Genomic DNA, 21,935 nt, shown 5'->3' with positions numbered 1-21,935 from the left:
AGCTATTTTTAGGCAGAGGGGCGCCAATATCCATGGCCCCTTACCAGCCTGAGAATACCAGCCCCCAGCTGTCTGCTTAAGTAAGGTTGGTTGCAAAAATGGGTGGCCCCCATGCATTTATTTTTAAACAAAAAAAAGCTAGGGACCACTCTGTTCTTGATAATTAGCCTTGCAGACGCTGACAGCTGAGGGTTGAACCCTCAGCTGTGAGTTGAACCCTCAGCTGTGAGTATTGCCTGGCTTGCTACACAGGTCTGCGACTAAAAAGCTGTTTGATTATTTTCATCTAATTTCCATTTTGGTGTGCTGAAAACGAAAAAAAAAAAAATATTGAAAAAAATCCTGGACGTCAGGATTTGCCACAAAATGCAAAATTCTCTTCAAATTTTGCAAGTTTTTCCCAATTTTTTTTTTTTCCCCATCTTAGGGTTTTGAAAGTCAAAATTACTATTAATTAGTTCACATCAATGCATTGAAGATATACAATGCTAAAAAAAATGGATTTTTGTGATAACTCACCGTAAAATCCTTTTCTCCGAGACGCTCATTGGGGGGGACAGATACTGTGGGTGTATGCTTCTGCCGCTAGGAGGCTGACACTAAGAAAAAAAAAGAGGTTAGCTCCTCCTCCGTCGTATACACCCTCGCCGTCTGGTTTTGCTCCAGGCTTTTCTTTTTTTTTTTTTTTTTTTCTTTTCCCATGAAGATGAGACAGGGGCGACGGACCCTATTGAAAGGGTCCGATCTCCCCAAACCATCAACGGGCGAGCACGTGTTGAGTATCGTCTCCCGCATCGTGGGACATATCTGGGCCGTTTTACCCAGACCTTTTTTTATTTTATTTTTACCATCTATAAAGATGAGACGGGGCAACGGATCCTATTGAAAGGGTCCGATTTCCCCAAACCATCAACGGGCGAGCACGTGCGAGTGTCCCTTCACATATCCTCTCCCACGACGTGGGACACAATGCCGGACTTAGCCCTGACCACCCCTAGGTATTGAAACCATGGGCTGTACAGAGGCACAAGACTAGTCCGTGCGGCCCCCACTGCTCCACCAATGCTTAGACTGCGGTGCTGCAAGGCGGCGAACGGTCCCTCTCCTCATCCCCTGAAGGGGTTAGATGGAGCTAGGGTGCCTGCACCGTCCTATTTTATCAAGGCCCCCTCACATACTTGAGCTGGGAAGCTGAAGAGGATTGTCAGTGAGGAGAGGGTCTAGGAGGGCTCCTGCGGCGAAGATCCGGGGCTGGAGCCCTTAGCTGTCAGATGCCACCGGCCAGTGGCCACGGAGCAGTGCGGAGAAGCCTGCGCCAGTAAGTAGTGCCATTTTTTTGTGGCGCCATGGAGTCGCCCCCCCCCCCCCCCTTCGTAACAGGCAGGGGATAAATTGAGGCCGCAACTGGAGGTTCCGCCTCCAGGCCGCACGTCTCTTCCGGCGGCCCGCCTCCCCGGCCTGGGCGGCGGGGGATAAATTTAGTGCCCGGCTCCGGAGCGCGGCTAGGCCAGACTCGGAAGTACCGCCCCTGGACCGGTTTATATGTTGACAGTCCGCCCCACAGCTGGTGGCGTGCGATTTTTGTGTAGAGGCGTCCAGGAACGGGGGGGGGGCACAGGACTGGGGTAAGTGCTGCCCAGGAGACCACAGGGAAAACGAGGTGCTACCTCCTTCCCCCTATCTCCAGCAGCGGACAGATACAGCATGTCCGAAGAAGCAGCATACATCTCGTCGGGCTGCGTTTCCGCGGGCGCAGAGCAAGCGATTATGCAAAGCCGGCGACTCCAAACTCGCCCAGGAGCTGTCCCCTGCGACCGAACCCACAGTGCTGGTGTGGGCAGACCGCAGAGGACAAGGCTCGGGATTCCCGCTGTGCAGCGCCCGGAACCAGACGCTTAACAGAGCGTCATATTCAACCGTGTTTCCCAAAATTAGCATTATGGCTCAGCGGAAGTATATTAAATCGCCTGACAGTTTCTGTTACATTTGTGGTGAATATACAGTGTTGAAGCAAGAGCTGAATATTACAGACTTTGTGAAAAAAGTATACTTCGCATATTTCGGACTAAAGCTTGGAGATCAAGATAAAGCTTGGGCGCCTCAAAGTGTGCAAACGGTGTGTTGAGGACCTCCGAAATTGGTTCAAGGGTAAGAAAAAAAGGCTTTCCGTTATGAGATTCCTATGGTATGGCGAGAGCAAAAGAACCATAGTGACGATTGTTACTTTTGTTCATGCAATGTGAAAGGGTATAATTCAAAATGGAAGCATTCCATTTCATACCCCAATATTCACTCAGCAATTCGTCCCATCCCCCATGGCACAGACATACCAGTACCTAAGGCCTCTGCTACCTTGGAAGAGATAACTAGCTCCGATGAAGGTGGAGTCATACCTGAACCAGATGATGAATCAAGTTCTGACTTTGAAGATGATACAAGACCAAAATTGTTTTCCCAGGAGGAGATGAATGATTTGGTAAGAGACTTGAATCTTCCCAAAGATGCCGCTGAGTTACTCGGATCAAGGCTCAAAACCAAGAATTTATTGTTACCAGGAGTGTCTTTTTCATGGTTCAGACATCGTGAAGACGAGTTCGTTCCTTACTTTGCCCAGGAAGATAAGTAGGTTTATTGCATCGATGTCGAAGGTTTGATGGGTCAATTCAAAATCCAATGTGATTCAGCGCAATGGAGTCTTTTTATAGATTCTTGAAAAAAGAAGTCTCAAAGCAGTTTTACTCCACAACGGCGGTTTTTATGCTTCCATCCCTGTATGTCATTCCGTACACCTCAAGGAAACCTACGAGAACTTGGAATTGGTTCTTCGTAAACTTAAATATGAAGACCACGGTTGGCAAGTGTGCGGGGATTTGAAAGTCTTGTGCATGCTGCTCGGGCAACAAGAAGGCTATACCAAATACCCTTGTTTTCGATGTCTATGGGACAGTCGAGACCGACAAAATCACTGGACCAAGAAGAATAGGCAGCCGAGGGTGCTCACAGTTGGTGAAAAAAAAAAAAAATGTCCTCTGAGAAACTTTGGTTCCTCCCCATAAAGTTCTTCTACCATCTCTCCACATCAAATTGGGATTGATGAAGCAATTCGTAAAATCACTTCCAAAAGATGGAGAATGCTTCAAATACTTGGTCACCAAGTTTCCAGGCCTCTCGGAGGCAAAATTGAAGGAAGGCGTGTTCGTCGGACCAGACATTAGAAGGCTTATAGCTGATCAAGAGTTTATCAATACCATGACGCATCCTCAAAAAGAAGGGTGGATTGCATTTAAAGAGGTCGTAGAGAAATTTTTAGGCAATAACAAAGACCCTGACTACAAAAAAAATTGTTAGACGAATGCTGAAAGCATTTCAAGCTTTAGGTTGCCTGATGAGTTTGAAAGTGCATTTCCTCCATTCCCACCTTGACAACTTTCCTCAAAATTTGGAAGCTGTTCGTGAAGACCAAGGTGAACGATTGCACATGGACATTAAAGAGATGGAAAGACGATACCAGGGAAGATGGAGCATTACAATGATAGCAGACTACTGTTGGACGCTTCAGAGAGACATTACAGATGCTACTCACAAGCGTAAATGTACCAAGGGAAGCCTCACAGGGAAGAATAGATTTTAGTGTGTGTTAGTGAGCTCATTGCAGTTAAAAAAAATGATTTTCATGAAACATTTGTAATAAAAAATTAATTTTATGAGTCTATTTTCATTTATTTTGAGGTATTGTCTTATTTAACATAGTTACTTAAATTGTCAGAAAACGTGATGTCCTATGACAAAACGGAGGTCATTTTCGGATTCAGCGCACTCAAAAACAAAGATTACGTGGAATAACCAAAACAGCTCTTGAAAAATTATTTTTTGCGGACCTGTGTTATCAAAGATAGGGGGGAACCCAGACAGTTTAAAAAAAAAAAAAAAAAAAAAAATTCTAAATTATTTACAGTGCAGGAGCGACTGAAGAATACTCCCATCATCCGCTCCTGCTCTCGCTGTTATTAGCGGCAGCAGGTGTCAGATGAAGGGAGCAGTAGTCCCATCAGCTGACACCAGTGAAAGGAGGTAAACTTTATAACTGATCACAGCTGAACACTCACGTTGTATTATGACAGCGTGGGAACCGCGGCTCTCGGGGATGGTTTCACCACCGATCAGAAACTGTGCTTGCCGCGCTGTCATGCATATGACAGCGTGTCAAACACTGTATTATCAGGCCTCCATTCAAGTGAATGAGGTTCAGGTCTGCTCTGCTGGATGACAGGCTGTATGGACGCATTATGCAGCCTGCCATCTAGATGTAGCGGAACGGACTGAGGTCACATCCTGCTGTCCTTGACTTTTCTGCAGCAAATAGGCTGCCAAAAAAAAGAAAAAAAAAGGAGTTTTTCCACCATCCATTCAAGTCAATGGGTGAAATATGCTGAAAAAATGCTGAAAGAAGTGACATGCTCTATGTAAAAAAAAAAAAAAAAAGGCTGCAAAGCACAAAATCCTGATGACAAAAGAAAAAAAAAAAAAAAAAAATTGTGTGCATGAGATTTCTGAAATCTCATAGGCTTTGCTGGTAATGTAAAAAGCAGCTGAAAATTAGCATAAAAAAAGCAGCAAAAACACCCAGTGTGGACTTACCCTTACAGAGCTGTGAAAAATACTTGACACAGATGGTAACCAATTGTGATCCTGAACATGGAAAAAAGCAGTGCATGCTGCAATATATGTACCGTATATTTTTATTTCCACACACACAATCTGGAGTTTTGCATGTTCTCCATGTGATCGTACATTGTGGAGACATCATACTGTGCCCCACAGAGCCTGAGCAGGGGCATATAACTAGGTGCTTTCCATATACCTTTTGGCTGCATGTTGGAGAAACAAGATATCCTGTCTAGATTGGAGGATGCGGACTGACTTCTTAGCACAGCATACATAGAACTTCTGACCATCTTCAAATAAAATATATAAATTATAATGAGGAAAAGACAAATAAACTACTTTGTATCATTTCATACACGCATTGTAATCAGTCTCAATATTTACACAAACTAGAAATACAGGAAAAATAAAGAAATAGAAGATTTCTGACATCACCCAAGAAAGGAGGTTTGGAGAGTTTATCAAAACTGTGCGCAGTGTTATAATTATCACTCAGTCTTGCATGATTTGGAGCATGTGAACCTATATAGATACAAATCTATATCCATATGTTGCCTAATCCCAGGAGGATTCAAAGTCAATACAGTGACTTATATGCAGTATCCTTAGGGGGTGTGCACACGCTGCGGATTCTGCTGCGGTTCCGCAGCAGTTTTTGCTGCGGTGTACAGTACCATTATTCCCTATGGGAATAAAAAACCGCAGTGCAGATGGTGCGGATTTTTCTGCGGTTTTGAAACCGCAGAAAGAATTGACATGTCAATTCTTTCTGCGGAATCCGCTGCAGTTTGCCATCTCCTCCTTTGAGGAGATGGCAAACTGCAGGGCAAAACCGCAGAGCAATCCGCAGGTAAACCGCAGGTCTTTTGACCTGCAGATTTACCTGCGGATTTTACAAAATCCACGCGGCCAAATCCGCACTACAATCCGCAGCATGTGCACGTAGCCTTATACATTTTTTTTTCATGTCATGTAATGCTATTTGCATTGCTTCTTAAACGCTACCATTTTTCTATTTTTTTAGCTCAGAACTTTTGCAAAAAAATGTTACAAAAAAAATCATAGCTCCTGCTCGCTCTCTTTGATAACTATGGAAAGGAGAGAAAGTATCTCAGGGAGAGCACAGAAAGCAGTCTATAGACAAGAGGGACATGGGTACGATATTTTAACTGTCCTGATATATGAAAGCAAGCAAAGACAGCAGCATCCAGGATACACAAAGACCTAAGATACAGCCTATAATACTGGGAGAACACGCCCTACAATAGAAACTTGGATTAGGCTACAAACTGCATATAAGGGGTCTTAAAATGAATGAATTAAGAGTTCAAAGATAGTGCAATATTATTAACTATAAGTAACCACTAACATATGTAAGAAAACATTTGCTCCATGTCAAAAGGTGTCCATAAACTAGATCTGTAGATGTAAGAGCATGTGCAACCCCAATCATGCAACATTATCTACCCCGGTTTTACCGTGTTCTTGCAGAGGCTGGATGATTGACCAATTGATGACACCCTCATGGGAACTCTTTGAGCCAAGCTAAATTTACCGGTAGCAGGAACTGGTACCCCAACATCAGAGAGAATACTAGCCAAGGCTTCTGGATCAGCTTTAAATTCAGCATTTTCACCTAAAACAATGAAAGAAAAAAAAAAAAAAAAAAAAAAGATATTTTACACATATTACACACACAACTTTTTGTTCATATTTTGTTTAGTAATCTGTCAGTACAAAGGTTTCACGAAACCACAAATGTCAGGAGTCAGACCAGCAGCAATCAGCTAGTCAAGGCCATAGATCAAATCTGCAACGGATTTTTGCTACTGAGAATTTTCCAGTGACGCTGCAGGAAAAATGAAGCCCTCTCCTAGCAATAACTACAGATTGTGGTTACACATTTGAATGCACGGCCAAGTTTTTGGGAGGCATATAGACCTACTGACCCATGATGAAACCCAGGGTTGTGGAGTCGGAGCCATGGAAACTGAGGAGTCGGAGGTTTGGTTTACCGACTCCACAGCCCTGATGAAAACAGTGCAAGGTTCAAAGAAGTCACTTCCAATTACCTTTTCCATCAGAATCCTTGGACTGATTTTTCTGATCAAAAGTGACTTCAGCCAATGGTTCTCTCCTGTGTCTTGCCGGAGGACTCACAGATGGTCGTGTATCTGGAGCTACTCGAGGCCGATCCAACTTTTGCGAAAAGTTGAAAGGCTGGGGACGAGTACAAGCCTTCTTTTTCACCGCTTTACCCTAGGAAAAAAAAAAACAAAAAACATTTATATGTGGATTAATCTTGTTTAATACCACTTTCCTGCTGCCAGTTATTAATACCAAAAGGCGCACAAAACGTCAAAGCAAATACAGAGCAAAGAAAAACAAAAGGGTCAAAATTTCTCATACCTTCTGAAACTGGTTCTGCCAAGATTGATGCAGCTTTTGGAAATCAGGGGGTTGATTTACTTTTGAGAGAATTGGCAGTCTGCTTTTGGGAGGGTCCTGTGACCCATGTTTCGCCAGTGTTGGATTGTGCTTTTCCGGCTGAAAACACGAAGCGTTGGGCTCATTTTCTTTCCCTTTTTTCCAGGTGCTCTTCTGAACAATGGGAGATTTGTATCCAAACCCAGATGTAGCGTCATTGTAAGACTGCATTTCCAGCAAGTAGAGCCTTTAGGCAATTTTTGGAATTAAGGTTCAAGCAACCTCCAAAATATCTGTCAAGGGATAAAAGAACAAGTTAAGAAACAAGCAGATCAAGAAAAGGAGGCATAAATAAAAGCAAACAGCAAGGCAGAGTTGCCTCACAAAATATTCTAGGTTACCATTAAAGTGCATGAAAGATTAACACACTAACCGCTGATATCATTATTGCCCTCAATCGGGTACTATTTGCTGAAGACATTACTGAGACGCTAACGAAAAGTCCCTAGGACACTAATATTGTACATATACCACCGTATTATTTTGATTCATTGGAGTACGTATATATCATATCAGTAGGCAGCGCTGAAAGAATAAACTCAACTACTGATATATAAGTGGGTAGTGGCCAGTGTCTTAAAGGGGTTGTCCACTACTTCATCGCTTGTGTGCACAAAACACAAAAACAATGATTCTTACCTAAAATCACAGAACAGCGCCGGGCTAGTAGGCAAGTATAAGCTGTTTTTTATTGTTTTGTTTTTTTTTTTTTTTTTATTTATATAGGGGCAAGTAGTAGCTAAAAGTAACTTAGAATATTCTTTGGAGGAGTTTTTAATTTCCCGAAGCGGTTTTGGATAGCGTCCACTCTAAAGGCATGGATTAGAGCAAAGAGGCAGCCAAGCAGACTGATATATAAAGATTCAGTATAACCCGAGATTCACCATTTACACCTCTGCTCTAAGATTTTCGGTATCAGTGACTGACAGTGTTCTTTGTATAAGTGTGCATGGAGAGATAGGAAACTCCATAAAATAACTGGAGAAAAGGACGATGAGATGCAAAAGAATACGATTAAAAAGTAATCTTTATTGATAAAAAATTTAAAAAAAAATGTCAAATGTAATCAAGCTTCTGGAACCACAAAAAGATTTTTTATACTTTTTATACTGTGCACTTGGCACTTAATTTATTACATATTGTAAGTAAATTATTTGAATAATATTTTTTGAATACCCTGAGTGCGTATATACAATTTTTGGTACTTACCTATTGTCCCTCTTGCTGTGTTGTTCTTCTTTATGTGGTTCCAGAAGATTGATTACACTTAAAATTTTTTTTTTTTTTTTTTTTTCAATAATAAAGATTACTTTTCAATCGTATTCTTTTGCATCTCATCGTCCTTTTCTCCAGTCATTTTATGGAGTTTGTGTTTATTACTGAGGTATTTTGGACATTTGCTGCTAATATTTGTTAAGGTACTGTCACACTTAGCGATGCACCAGCGATCCCGACCAGCGATATGACGCGGTCAGGATCGCTGGTACATCGCTAAGTGGTCGCTAGTGAGCTGCCACACAGGCAGATCTCACCAGCGACATCGCTGGGACAGGGGTCGCTACTTACCTGTCACACTAGGCGATCCTGCGTCCTCCCGCCCGGCTCCACGCTCGTGGCTCGTCTCTCCACAGGAAGCTGACGACGAGAAACAGTCCTGGACGTTCTCGCGCGATCAGCGATAACCAGCAGCGGAGCGGGTCGTAGGCAAGTATCAGACACAGCGATATCGCTAGCAATATCGCTATAATATCACAAGTTATAGCGATATTGCTAGCGATATCGCTTAGTGTGACAGGCCCTTTAGACTGTTAACATAGAGAGATAGGAATCAGCCACTGATAGGACCACTCAGTGGACCAAAATCCCTGAAAGAGCAGGGATTTAAAGGGAAGTGGTGTAAGTTTTTGCCTTGTAATCTTAGCCCCTTAATGACTGGAGGTATTTTCGTTTTTCGCTCCCCTAATTCCCAGAGCCATAACTTTATTTTCAAAATGGCCACGTGAGGGCTTGTGTTTTGCAGGACGAGTTATACTTTTGAAAGAAAGAAGTGGACAATCTCCGCTTGACGGCTGAAACTTGAAAGGGAGATGTTGAGAGTAAGAGGGTTAACGGGGGGCGGGGGGGGGGGGGGAAGGACTAGTCAATACCTTCCTACAGAGTCGAAAATTGGCTACTACAAAGATTTATAACAGGGTATGGAGGAAGATCCTAGAGTTCCACACAGCTCCCGACTCTAGAGAAATCCAGATAACACCCATTCTAGAATTTCTACAAAAAGAGGAAAGATCTAGGGCTATCCGTCAACACACTAAAAGTTCAAGTGTCTGCTCTAGGGGCCCTCTATAAAATTATAGCATGGCAGGCAATAGATGGATAGCCAGACTCATCTCTGGCGGTGAACAGAGCGAACCAGTACACATACCCAGAGTGCCTCCCTGGGACATGAATCTGGTACTAGATGCCCTAACGCACTCCCTCTTTGATCCATTAGACTCAATATCCCTTAAGCACTTATCTCTTAAGGCGGTACTACTAGTGGCACTAACTTCAGCCAGAAGGGTCAACGACATACAGGCACTTTCAATAGAACCTCCGTTCCTGTTAAATATTCCAGGATCAGTTGATATTAAAACCAGACCCCTCGTTTCTGCCAAAAATAGCGGGGAAATTTTATAGGTCGCAAGAGATCCACCTCCCTTCATTTTACAGTAACCATTCTACTCCAGAAGAAGAAAAATTCCATACACTAGACGTTAGGAGAGCAGTGTTAGACTTCTCGATGTATTGTAACAGCTGGAGGAAGAGTAGGGCTCTGTTTATTTCTTTCCAGGGCCAAAGAAGGGATATGAAGTCACAAGGGGTACCCTGTCTATGTGGATCAGGGACGCGATCTGTCTGGCAAACTCCGTGAGAAAAAGATCCTCCGGAGGGTATCAGGGCACATTCCGCCAGAGCTATGGCATCCTCGTGGGCGCAGAGGGGAGACGTTGCAATAGAGTCTATATGTAAGGCCGCAACTTGGTTGACGCCTTCTACTTTTTATAACCACTATAGGCTTGACTTATGCTCATCTGACCTAGCCTTTGGTAGAGCGGTCCTCAGCACGGTGGTCCCTCCCAGGTGAAGGTCTCTGAAAGTCTCTCCAAGTGGGTGCTGTCGTGGAGAAGAGTAAAAAGCTGGATTACTTACCGGTAATGCTCTTTTAATGAGTCCACGACAGCACCTGTTCACTAACCTCCCTAGAAGTTAACATAATGTATATACACCTTCTTAGATGTAAAATAGATCAATTTAAAATATTGATTAATATAATAGCCTAATAATTGGTGGTCCTCCGGGTACTCTGAAATCCAACTGAGGAGGAGAGGCGGACAGCCCTCTTATCTCTGTAGGCTTCCTGTTCCTATGGGCGGATCCCTCTCTCCAAGTGGGTGCTGTCGTGGACTCATTAAAAAGAGCATTACCGGTAAGTAATCCGGCTTTTTTTTTTCTTCATTTTTCAATTAGAATTAGGATTAGAATTAGAGCAAGAATTAAGGGGTTTCCACTATTTACCAACTTTGGGGGGTCTAATTTCTCCTGTTACCCATGGGAAAATTAAAAAAATTGGGGGCTAAAAAAAAAATCACTTTTGTGGAAAACAAACTTTTATTTTCACGGCTCTGCGTTATAAACTTCTGTGAAGCACTTGGGGGTTCAAAGTGCTCAGCACACATCTAGATAAGGTCCTTGGGGGTCTAATTTCCAAAATGGGGTCACTTGTGGGGGGTTTATACTGTTTAGGCAAATCAGGGGTTCTGCAAACGCAACATGACGCCCGCAGACCATTCCATCAAAGTCTGCATTACAAAATGGCGCTCCTTCTCTTAGGAGCTCTCCCATGCGCCCAAACAGTGGTCCCCCCCCACAAATGGGGTATCAGCGTACTAAGGACAACTTCCACAACAACTTTTGTGGTCCAATTTCTCCTGTTACCCTTGAGAAAATAAAACATAGCGGGCTAAATTATCATTTTTGAGGAAAAAAAAAAGTGATTATTTATTTTCACTGCTCTGCGTTATAAACTTCTGTGAAGCACTTGGGGGTTCAAAGTGCTCACCACATATCTGGCTTTGTAAATTTTGTTGTGAAAATGAGAAATCACTAGTCAACTTTTAACCCTTATAACTTCCTAACAAAAAAAAAAAAAATTTTGTTTCCAAAATTGTGCTGATGTAAAGCAGACATGTGGAAAATATTATTTATTAAGAAATTTGTGTGATACATCTCTCTGATTTAAGGGCATAAAAATTGAAAGTTTTAAAATTGCAAATTTTTCAAAATTTGCCATATTTCCATTTGTTTCATAAATAAACACAAGACATATCGAAGAAATTTTACCACTAACATGAAGTACAATATGTCATAAAAAAATAAATCTCAGAATCAGCGGGATCCGTTAAAGCCTTCCAGAGTTATAACCTCATAAAGTGACAGTGGTCAGAATTGTAAAAATTGGCCTGGTCATTAAGCTGCAAACTGGCTGTCACTAAGGGGTTAAACAGAATATAACTCAAAGTAAATCAAACTTCTGTGAAATCAAACTGTCCACTTAGGAAGCAACACTGACTGACAATCAATTTCACATGCTGTTGTGCAAATGGAATAGACAACAGATGGAAATTACTGGCAATTATCAAGACACCCTCAATAATGGAGTGGTTCTGCAGGTGGGGACCACAGACCACATCTCAGTACCAATGCTTTCTGGCTGATGTTTTGGTCACTTTTGAATGTTGGTTGTGCTTTCACTCATGGTAGCATGAGATGGACTCTACAACCCACACAAGTGGCTCAGGTAGTGCAGCTCATCCAGGATGGCACATCAATGCGAGCTGTGGCAAGAAGGTTCGCTGTGTCTGTCAGCGTAGTAGTGTCCAGAGGCTGTTGGTGCTACAAGGAGACAGGTCAGTACACCAGGAGACGTGGAGGGGGCCGTAGGAGGGCAACGCTACCTCAGCCTTTGTGCAAGGAGGAACAGGAAAAGCAGTGCCAGAGCCCTCCAAAATGACCTCCAGCAGGCCACAAATGTGCATGTGTCTGCACAAACAGATAGAAACAGACTCCATGAGGATGATCGGAGTGCCCGACGTCAACAGATGGGGGTTGTGCTCACAGCCCAACACCATGCAGGACGCTTGGCACTTGAAAACCAGCATTGGCAAAGTCGCCACTGGCACCCGATGCTCTTCGCCGATGAAAGCAGGTTCACACTGAGATCATGTGACAAACGTGACAGAGTCTGGAGACGACATCGAGAGCGATCTGCTGCCTGCAACATCCTTCAGCATGACCGGTTTGGCAGTGGGTCAGTAAGGGTGTGGGGTGGCATTTCTTTGGAGGGCCACACAGTGTTGGGCTGTGAGCACAAGCGTCATCTGTGGACATCGGGCAGTCAGATCATCCTCATGGAGTCAGTTTCTAACCGTTTGTGCAGACACATGCACATTTGTGGCCTGCTGGAGGTCATTTTGCAGGGCTCTGGCAATGCTCCTCCTGTTCATTCTTGCACAAAGGCGGAGGTAGCGGTCCTGCTGCTGGGTTGTTGCCCTCCTACGGCCCCCTCCATGTCTCCTGGTGTACTGGCCTGTCTCCTGGTAGCGCCTCCAGCCTCTGGACACTACGCTGACAGACACAGCAAACCTTCTTGCCACAGCTCGTATTGATGTGCAACCCTGGATGAGCTGCATTACCTGAGCCACTTGTGTGGGTTGTAGAGTCTGTCTCATGCTACCGCGAGTGTGAAAGCACAACCAACATTCAAAAGTGACCAAAACATCAGCCAGAAAGCATTGGTACTGAGATGTGGTCTGTGGTCCCCACCTGCAGAACCACTCCTTTATTGAGGGCGTCTTGATAATTGCCAATAATTTCCATCTGTTGTCTATTCCATTTGCACAACAGCATGTGAAATTGATTGTCAGTGTTGCTTCCTAAGTGGACAGCTTGATTTCACAGAAGATTGATTTACTTGGAGTTATATTCTGTAATTTAAGTGTTCCCTTTATTTTTTTTGAGCAGTGTACATCTGGTACACTTTTTTATATCAGTGGCCTTTTGGTGTAAAAGAACCACACACATAGCAGAATCTGTTCGGATGATTGATACACTGTATGGGCATTTGTCTCCTTTAAATCGGATCAAACAGTAGAGCAAGTTCAGTTCAATGGTGGTGACAAACAAAAAAAAAAAAAATGCTATGAGCCGACCGACTATATGTAGATATTTCCCCAGAGATGACAGAGGCAGCTTGTATTTAGAACTGATTTTACTGGAGGTAAGGCCTGTTTCACACTTCAGTTTTTGTCCATCAGTCAAGATGCGCCATTTTGCAAAAAAACGGATCCGCCATTTTGCTTGGCGGATCCATTTTTTCCCCCATTGAGTTGCATTACCGGCGGATCTTGACGGATGGCCATCCGTTGGATCCGTTTTTTTTGCGTATCCGCCAAAATTTTGACGTCCGCCGACATGCCCAAACGGAGCATGTAACGTTTTTTCGGGCGGCAGGATCCACACTTCACACTGCGCATGCCCAAAAGACTTCACTAAGCCTGAAATTTAACCCTAAAGTCTGTTCTGGCGGCTGGAAAAAAAAAAATCTCTCTCTCCTCTCCCCGGGCTACGGTTCCTTTAAAATTCTTCATTCATCGGATCCGTCAAAAAAACGGTCCGGTGGCATCCGTTCACATCAGTTAGCAACGGATCCGCTTTCCGCCATTTTGGCGGCTTTTAACTGACACAAAAAACTGAAGTGTGAAACAGGCCTAATCTGGTAGATAACTATATACAGTTGTGAGGTAAACGGGTCAGCATATTCCTTAGGCCAGGTTCACATTGTGTTAACACAGCCCGTTCAACGCATAGCGTTGACGGGCTGCATTAACGCTATAGCATAACGCGACATGTGTAATGCTATACCGCTAGCGCTGATGATTCATCAGTGCTAGCGGTGACGGAGCCTCAGACGCAGCAGCCCGCGTCCTATGCTCTGTCAGTGAATGACGACACATCGAACGCGTGGCACTTTACGGCATGCGTCGCGATGCGCCACATAATGGGGGTCAATGGCAGCGTTAACGGACTGCCATAACGCAGTGTGACCCCAGCCTTACAGATGAACATTTGCAGACAGGCAGTTTCTCAGTGTGATATTGGCTGCTTCTAGGTTCTCTCTCTGTGGAGACCCTCACTCTCAATGGCTGAGCAGTTTTCTTCACTCTGAGGCGCCTTGTCCTCCCAGAAATGCAGTGAAAATCCTCTCACAATGGCGGCTGTCTGCTCCCTGTTCTGGGCTCAGATCCCTGTAAAGGCCTGTCTCCCGTCAGAGTCTCACATATCAATCCTTGCTGCCATCACCATCCTTTTCTGACTGACTCAAATCTTACCGCCTCGCAACAGTTCGCTCCTCCCCATAACATGTGACTTTCCGAGAAGCAGTCATTGGTTGACTGTACTGTCAATACTCCTTCCCATAAAACTCACTAAAATCTTTACTGATGTTGTCCCTGTAAGAAAATTCACAATTAAGAAAGACAAGCAAAGAAATGGGAACAACAAAGGAAAAACCATATACATTGAAAACGCAGAAATGACGGAATAGCAAAAATAATTCTCTCAGAAACTACTGTATGTGATAGAGCAAAACTAAGCATATTTTTGCAATCAGCACATCAAACTCCATAAAACATACATATTACCTTTGCTGATGACCAGTGTAATGTCTGCTCTCTAATGCTGCCACAAGAGGCAGCTTTGGAGGACACAGTGGCACTGAAACTACCGGCGATCCAGAGCCAACAGCGGGCTTCAGTGATCCGGACACCTACAACACGCGTACTGTAAGCTTGTATGTTCGGCCACCTCTGATCGATTACAAGGGTTGCCGGTAGCCTTGGCAACGAGCTGTAAACTAAAATGCTTCAGCACATGAAAACTGAGCGGGTAACGGTGTTTGCTTTTAAAAGCACTTTGCAAGTTTTACTCAATTTGAGAATAACGCTGACAGCTGATCCACAGACAGCGCGCATCAGGCACCGGCTGCAAGATCTCACCCATGTACATTTAAAGAAGTTGTCCAGCCGCTAGTGTCCGACGCGTGCGTGCGACTCCCCACTACAGCCGCCGCGACACCGCACTACAGCCACCGCCAGTGTCCAACGCGTGTGCGCGACGCCCCAGTACAGCCACCGCCAGTGTCCGACGCATGCGCGCGACGCCCCAGTACAGCCACCGCCAGTGTCCGACGCCCCACTATAACCGCAAGTGTCTGGACACGTGCTCGCGACACCGTACAGCCGCCACCAGTGTCCGACACATGCGCGCGACACCCCACTACGGCTGGTTTTACATTAGCGCTTTTGTGCGCAGCGCATCGTGTGCACCCGCACTGCGCACCTATGTTTAACATGACGTGCGCATGGTCTTGCGCACACTTGCATTTTTGTGCGCATGCGTTTTTTTGTCTTTCGCGCCACACGCAACATGTTGCATTTTTTGGTCCGCCCTGTCTCGTCAAAAAAACGCATGCGCACGCTTGTGCGCGGAATGCGCAAAAACAACACATTGAAGTCTATGGGAACGCATGCGTGCGCATGGTCTTGCGCACGCTTGCTTTTTTTGCGCATGCGTTTTTGAGGTAAACAAGTCTGGAATGTGGTCTAGACAATGGAAAAAATGTCACACCTAAAAACGCATGTAAAACACAAGCAACGCTGCATTTTTTGACGCATCAGCGTACGCATGACGCTAAAAAAACGCGCGTTTGTTTTGCCTTTTTCTTTGCATTTTTTATGCGCACGATGCGCTGCGCAAAAAAAACGCTAGTGTGAAACTAGCCTACCATCGCCAGTGTCCGGCACCTGCGCACAACACCGTACACCCAGTTTCTGACACCTGAGGTCTGTGGCTCCAGCAGCACTATCAGCTGTCATCAGCAGCCCGCAGGGCTCCGGTCCCCTCTCACTGGTACACGGGCGCAGTGCCCCAGCTGATGATGACGGAGGCAGGGGCTCAGTCACAGCCGCACAGGACACTCTCCCAGCAGTCACCGCTGCCCTACAGACAGGCGTGTTATCGTGGTGACCGTAGAGTAAACCAACTATTCACACTAACCTGATCCAACCGCCTCTCTGGCCCGGTGCGACATATGCAGGTGCCCGGCTCCAGTATCGGTCCCGGCCGTAACGAGCACCAGCTCCCAGGACGCCTCTCACAACAACACCAAGCTCTGCTCAAGTTACACGATTCGTAAAATGCTGCGCTCCCTGATTGGTTACGGGATGAAACAAAAACTCACGTGGCCACGTCTCTTACACCCAATAAGCTTCTTAAAAAAAAGTTGTGACGAAGTCACACTAGCACCACGTGACGACATTCTGATTGGCCACCAACAGGGAAAGAGGGATCTATCTGGGAGCCGCTACAGGCAGCACAAAGCGAGCAGTACGCGGAGCAGGGCGTGTTGCGCAAGCGCAGTGAGAATGTGAAGCCGTGGAACGCCATGATTGTGCTCCACGTGATTGTCGCTTCAAAGACTGAATGACATACGGCAGTGTCGTGCTACTCATTTTAGGTGCACTACGGTAGTCCACTGCACGACTTTCTAGAACGTGCCAGAGATCTTATCACATGACTATTCCTTAAAGAGAACCTGGAACTTATTTATCTTCACTGCTTAAGAACAACTAGCAAAGCTTCTTATTTGCTTTGCATTTTCTTGCACTTTTCTGGGGGTTGTATGCAAAGGCTTAGTCAAAATCATGACTTGAATCCCATTGAGATTCTGTGACAAGATATTAAAAAGAATGAATCAATAGGCTGTAACTTTGTGTAGCTTGCTAATCTACCTAGTATAACAGCTGGCGAGATCTCCACTTGCCTTTGGTGAATGGGAACTTTTTTTTGCATAGGATCCAGTGAGTTTCTGAATGTGATCAGGGCTTGTTTAACCAGGCAGCGGTCCCGAAATCTAGGAGCTCCTGGAAAATCCTCTGAGAAAGTGTGAACGTGCCCTGGCCACCAGTAATCGTATTTGCAGTGCAGGGTAGTAGCCGTTAGGTCACAACAGCTTCCATGACTGATACATGGCCATGTTGGCGGTGGCCACCGACCACCTACCTAGTGGTGCATTCATTGTGCCATTTACAGACAGGCGGGCTGAAGGATGTCATTTATCTAATCTGCTTTGACAAAGAACACATGTAGTGTTCGAAACGCGTAGCTGTATTACCGCTCATTGTTTGCGGCATGCTGATCTTACTGCCTGCTTTATTGTTATGCAGGTACATAGCCTGGCTGAGGTGAAGTGAAGGGGCAGCAGACCACCCAGTGGCTTGGGACCACAGGAGACCGTGATTTCTTCTATAGACACCAATCAGATGATCGCAACTTCAAGTCCAGTAATAAGATACATAAAACAACCCCTTATAAGTTTGGAAATACCATAATCGTTCTCATCGGGGGAATCACATTTCCAGGTCCTTTTTATCGCCCAATGTGTTTTCTTAAAAACAAGCAAAAAAGGAAGCACACTGTAGCGCCAAACCATGCAAACATGAAAAATGAATAATGAATTGCATTACTGCATTAGAAGTATGAAAAATTGAGAAAGTTTAGCGCATAAAATGGCCAAGTTATGTGTACCTGGAAGCCACGTTAAGGCATTTCTCGTTTTCCAGGTCCCTATTCTATGGCAATCCAGAGGATTAACGTGGCTTCCAGGTACACATAACTTGGCCATTTTATGCGCTAAACTTTCTCAATGTTTCATACTTCTAATGCAGTAATGCAATTCATTATTCATTTTTCATGTTTGCATGGTTTGGCGCTACAGTGTGCTTCCTTTTTTGCTTGAATGTATATGAGTTGGTGACTCTATGTTAAGCACCTGTTCACACTATGCTTATGCTGTGACGGTCAGTTTTTGAAATTTTTAATTTAAATTCTTAAACACAATGGCGGAATTGCGTTTCTGATTATGTCACACCAATGTTTTTCCCCTTTTTCACTTAATTATATGGTAAAATGAATGGTGTCAATCAAAACTACAACTCGTCCCTCGAAAACAAGTTCTCATATGGCTGTGTAAAAAAGGAGTTATAGCTCTTTAACAAGTGGAGGATAACCGAAAAACGTCTGGGCCTGCAAAAGGTTAAACGGCAATTTCATTAAGGACTCGCACACACTTGCATATGAAAAAATCGGCCCCATTCTCATCCAGAAAACTTGGAGGAGTGTGTGATTATGTTCTCTGCTCACATCCGTATGTGATCCGTGTGACATGCGCTTTTATCTTCATCCTTTACATACTGTGATACTCTATGTAACGTAAAGCTAGTTGTCATAAATACATGATAAAGCAATCATATATAAATATATGTATGATAGAAAGATATATGATAGATAATAAAGACATAGATATCCTGCAGATATATAATTTCACAACCCCACTAAATATTATAATCCCCTTTAGTGCTTTTCATGTGGAGTTTATTATACAGTTTTTTAGGCTAGTTTAAACATAATAAATGAAAAAAGGCGGTTCCCCCTATTTTATGAAACCAGCAAAAGTAAAGCTGAGAGATGATATTATCTGGCTGGGAAGTTCCCTGGTCCCTCAACGAAAGGCTCAGGCTGTGTGCCCACGTAGCGATTTTTAAGCGTTTTTGCCGCGATTTTCGGCGCGAAAACATTTAAAAATCGTGTACAGAACGCCCCCCATGCATTCCTATGGCATTCTGCACATGCTGTGCTAATGCTGCGCTTTTTTCCGCAGCGGAATCGCATCGCGGAAAAAATCGCAGCATGCTCATTCTTTTGTGCGGAATCGCAAAGAATTGCCGCGATTCCGCACCCATAGGAATGCATGAGAATCACTTACTTCCCGCATGTGGCTATGCCCACCATGCGGGAAGTTAAGCGTCTCATGTGCGGTTGGTACCCACGGTGTGGAGGAGAGGAGACTGTCCTCCAGGCCCTGGGTACCATACCCCTGTAAAAAAAAGAATAAAAAATAAAAAATCGGGGTATATTTACCTTCCGATGCCCCGCGCTGCATTCCCGGCCTCAGCGTTCCCAGTAATGCCTTGCGGCAAGGCCCTGTAATGACGTAGTCTCGCGTGACTCTAGCAGTCTCGCGAGATCGCTATAGCAACGCGAGACTACGTCATCACAGGTCTCGCAAGGCATTACTGGGAACGCTGAGGCCAGGGAATGCAGCGCGGGACGCTGGAAGGTAAGTATACCCCGATTTTTTTATTTTTTTTAAGCATTTTAACATTCTATCTTTTACTATTGATGCCGCATAGGTGGCCTCAATAGTAAAAACCTGGTCACACTCGTCAAACACTATGTTTGACGAGTGTGACCAACCTGTCAATCACTTTCCAAGCGATGCTTCAAATCGCTTGGAAAGTGCTTGAATATCGCACACGAAAATCGCGATCATAATCGCGGTGAAATCGCGCGGAAAAAAACGCGCGATTTCTGGGAAGGAGTCCAGTTTTTAGCGAGCGTTTTAAAACGCTACGTGGGCACATAGCCTGAATCTCCGATCTCTATAATATACAAAACCCCGATGGAGACTCCTTGACTAGGCACCCATATATGCTCAAATGGGAAGTTATCTGAGTAGAACCCTTAAGGGCATGTCACACTAAGAGATATCGCTAGCAATATCGCTATAACTTGTGACGTGTCTGATATTTACCTACGACCGGCTCCCCCGCTGGTTATCGCTGATCGCGCGAGAACGTCCAGGACTGTTTCTCGTCGTCAGTTTCCTGCGGCGCTTCCTGTGGAGAGACGAGCGACGAGCGTGGAGCCGGGCGGGAGGACGTCAGGATCGCCTAGTGTGACAGGTAAGTAGCGACCCCCGACCCCTGCGATGTCGCTGGTGAGATCTGCCTGTGTGGCAGCTCACTAGCGACCACTTAGCGATGTACCAGCGATCCTGACCGCGTCATATCGCTGGTACATCGCTAAGTGTGACAGTACCTTTAGCGTCCAAGACTGGAGATTTGTATGGTTGAGAGCAGCCATTTCATCATCGTGTATCAGTTATAAAGAGAACTAATTCAAGATTCTCCATTTCTGGACTACGATAGACCTGCCTGTTTTTTGTTGTTTTTTTTTTTTTACAAATAAATTGGTGAACCAGGGAAAGAGTCAGGGAGTCTTTTTTAATAAAAAATTTTTGTTTTGTGTGTTTTTTTTTCTTTTTAGCACTTGGTTACTAATGGGGTGCCTGATAAACACGTCTTCATTACCTATGCCAGGTCTTGATGTCAGCTGTGTTTTTGGACAATTCACAGCTGACATCAACCCCAAGCCACCTTAACCCCAATTGCCAATGTACAAGAGCAATCAGGAGAGCGAAGGCGAAGCGCCAGACTTGGAGTATCTCTGGGGTGGCTGAGGGCTGTAATTTTTAGGCTGGGAAGGGCTCCGTAAGGCCTGGATCACACTTCCGTTTTTTAAAATCAGTCCAAATTCCGTCGTTTTCCGTTAAAAAACGGATCCGCCATTTTTTTGGAGGATCTGTTTTTTGGTCCCATAGACTTCCATTAGCGGTTACCGCGGATCCGTAAAAAAAAGGATCCGTTTGCATCCGTTTGCGGTAAAACGGAAACGGATCCGTTTTTTCACACAAAAACGGATGCAAAAAATGGATGGTGGATGCCAAAAAACGGATGTGTGAAACAGGGCTTACCAGGGACCTTCCCAGCCTGATAATATTTGCACATACCTGTCCGCTTTACCTTTGGTGCTTTCATAAAATAAGGGGGATTCTACAGAGTGTGCCATTTATATGGATACAACTAAATAAAATGGGAATGGTTGGTGATATCAACTTCCTGTTTGTGGCACATTAGTATATGGGAGGGGGAAAACTTTTGAAGATGGGTGGTGACCATGGCGGCCATTTTCAAGTTGGCCATTTTGGATCCAACTTTATTTTATCCAATGGGAAGAGCGTCATCAAACTTATTGAGAATGTTACAAGAAAAACAATGGTGTGCTTGGTTTTAATAGTAACTTTATTCTTTCATGAGTTATTTACAAGTTTATGACCACTTTTAAAATGTGTTCAAAGTGCTGCCCATTATTTTGGATTGTCAGTGCAACCCTTTTCTGCCACTCTTGACTCTGATTACAAGCAAACAGGTCACATGTAAGGATGTTACCTTTAGTAGCCATTCAAACCCATTTGTGTCAATTCTGTGCATGTTATCAGGTTCAAAATCACCAGGGTATGTGAACTTTTGATCAGGGTCATTTGGATATTTTGGGTTGTCATTATGATTTAAAAAGAGAAAACACATCAATAAATAGCTTCACAATAAATGGCTTCATCCAACCACTAACCATGAGTGGAGAAAAAGTTTTGGTGTTGTAATGCATTATCTCTGAAAAAATGCCAAGAAAGCAAAAATTCTGCCGTGGTATGTAAACTTTTCAGCACAACTGTATCCCCCACTTCGGGTCTTGCTACGGCAGATATAAATGAGACCAGTTGATTCTTCTTCAGTGTCTGTGAGTGGAGGTGAACAGACCTCCAGTGTTGTTTGTCTTTGCTAAGGTCTAAAGAGCTGGACAGTAACCCGAGCGGGCGAAACCGCACTACTGTATGGACTATTTACTTTATGTTTTCACTTTGTGCCTGAAAAGGCTGTTTTGTTTTGTTATCCTGAGAGGTTTATGGATTTTAATATATCAGCCTGGACGTTTTACTGAAATAACTT

The 21,935-nt window shown here is 44.3% G+C and overlaps 1 protein-coding gene across 5 annotated transcripts in view; it reads right to left on the bottom strand.

The window, feature by feature from the left end:
* TROAP (trophinin associated protein) overlaps positions 1-16,671 on the bottom strand; it is a 109,223-nt gene extending 92,552 nt beyond the window's left edge. For 2 of the 5 annotated variants that reach the window (XR_012227422.1, XM_073563466.1), the window contains exons 1-5: positions 16,306-16,671; positions 7,075-7,385; positions 6,738-6,924; positions 6,144-6,301; positions 4,862-4,955 (exon numbers count right to left, since the gene is read on the bottom strand). Coding sequence is in view for 4 of the 5 variants with exons in the window: in XM_073563466.1 (XP_073419567.1) it covers positions 4,862-4,955; positions 6,144-6,301; positions 6,738-6,924; positions 7,075-7,323 (688 nt within the window). In the remaining variant the exon portion in view is untranslated. Of the gene's footprint in view, positions 1-4,861; positions 4,956-6,143; positions 6,302-6,737; positions 6,925-7,074; positions 7,386-14,579; positions 14,700-16,305 lie in introns of all 5 variants that reach the window. The other 3 variants (XM_073563464.1, XM_073563467.1, XM_073563463.1) reach the window with 3 other exon arrangements.
* Positions 16,672-21,935: the final 5,264 nt, after the last annotated feature.

Source organism: Dendrobates tinctorius, unplaced genomic scaffold (assembly GCF_039654945.1).
Source record: "Dendrobates tinctorius isolate UK_male_01 unplaced genomic scaffold, ASM3965494v1 ptg000388l, whole genome shotgun sequence".
Classification (NCBI taxonomy): domain Eukaryota; kingdom Metazoa; phylum Chordata; class Amphibia; order Anura; family Dendrobatidae; genus Dendrobates; species Dendrobates tinctorius.
This window is presented reverse-complemented; position numbering and strand designations above follow the sequence as displayed.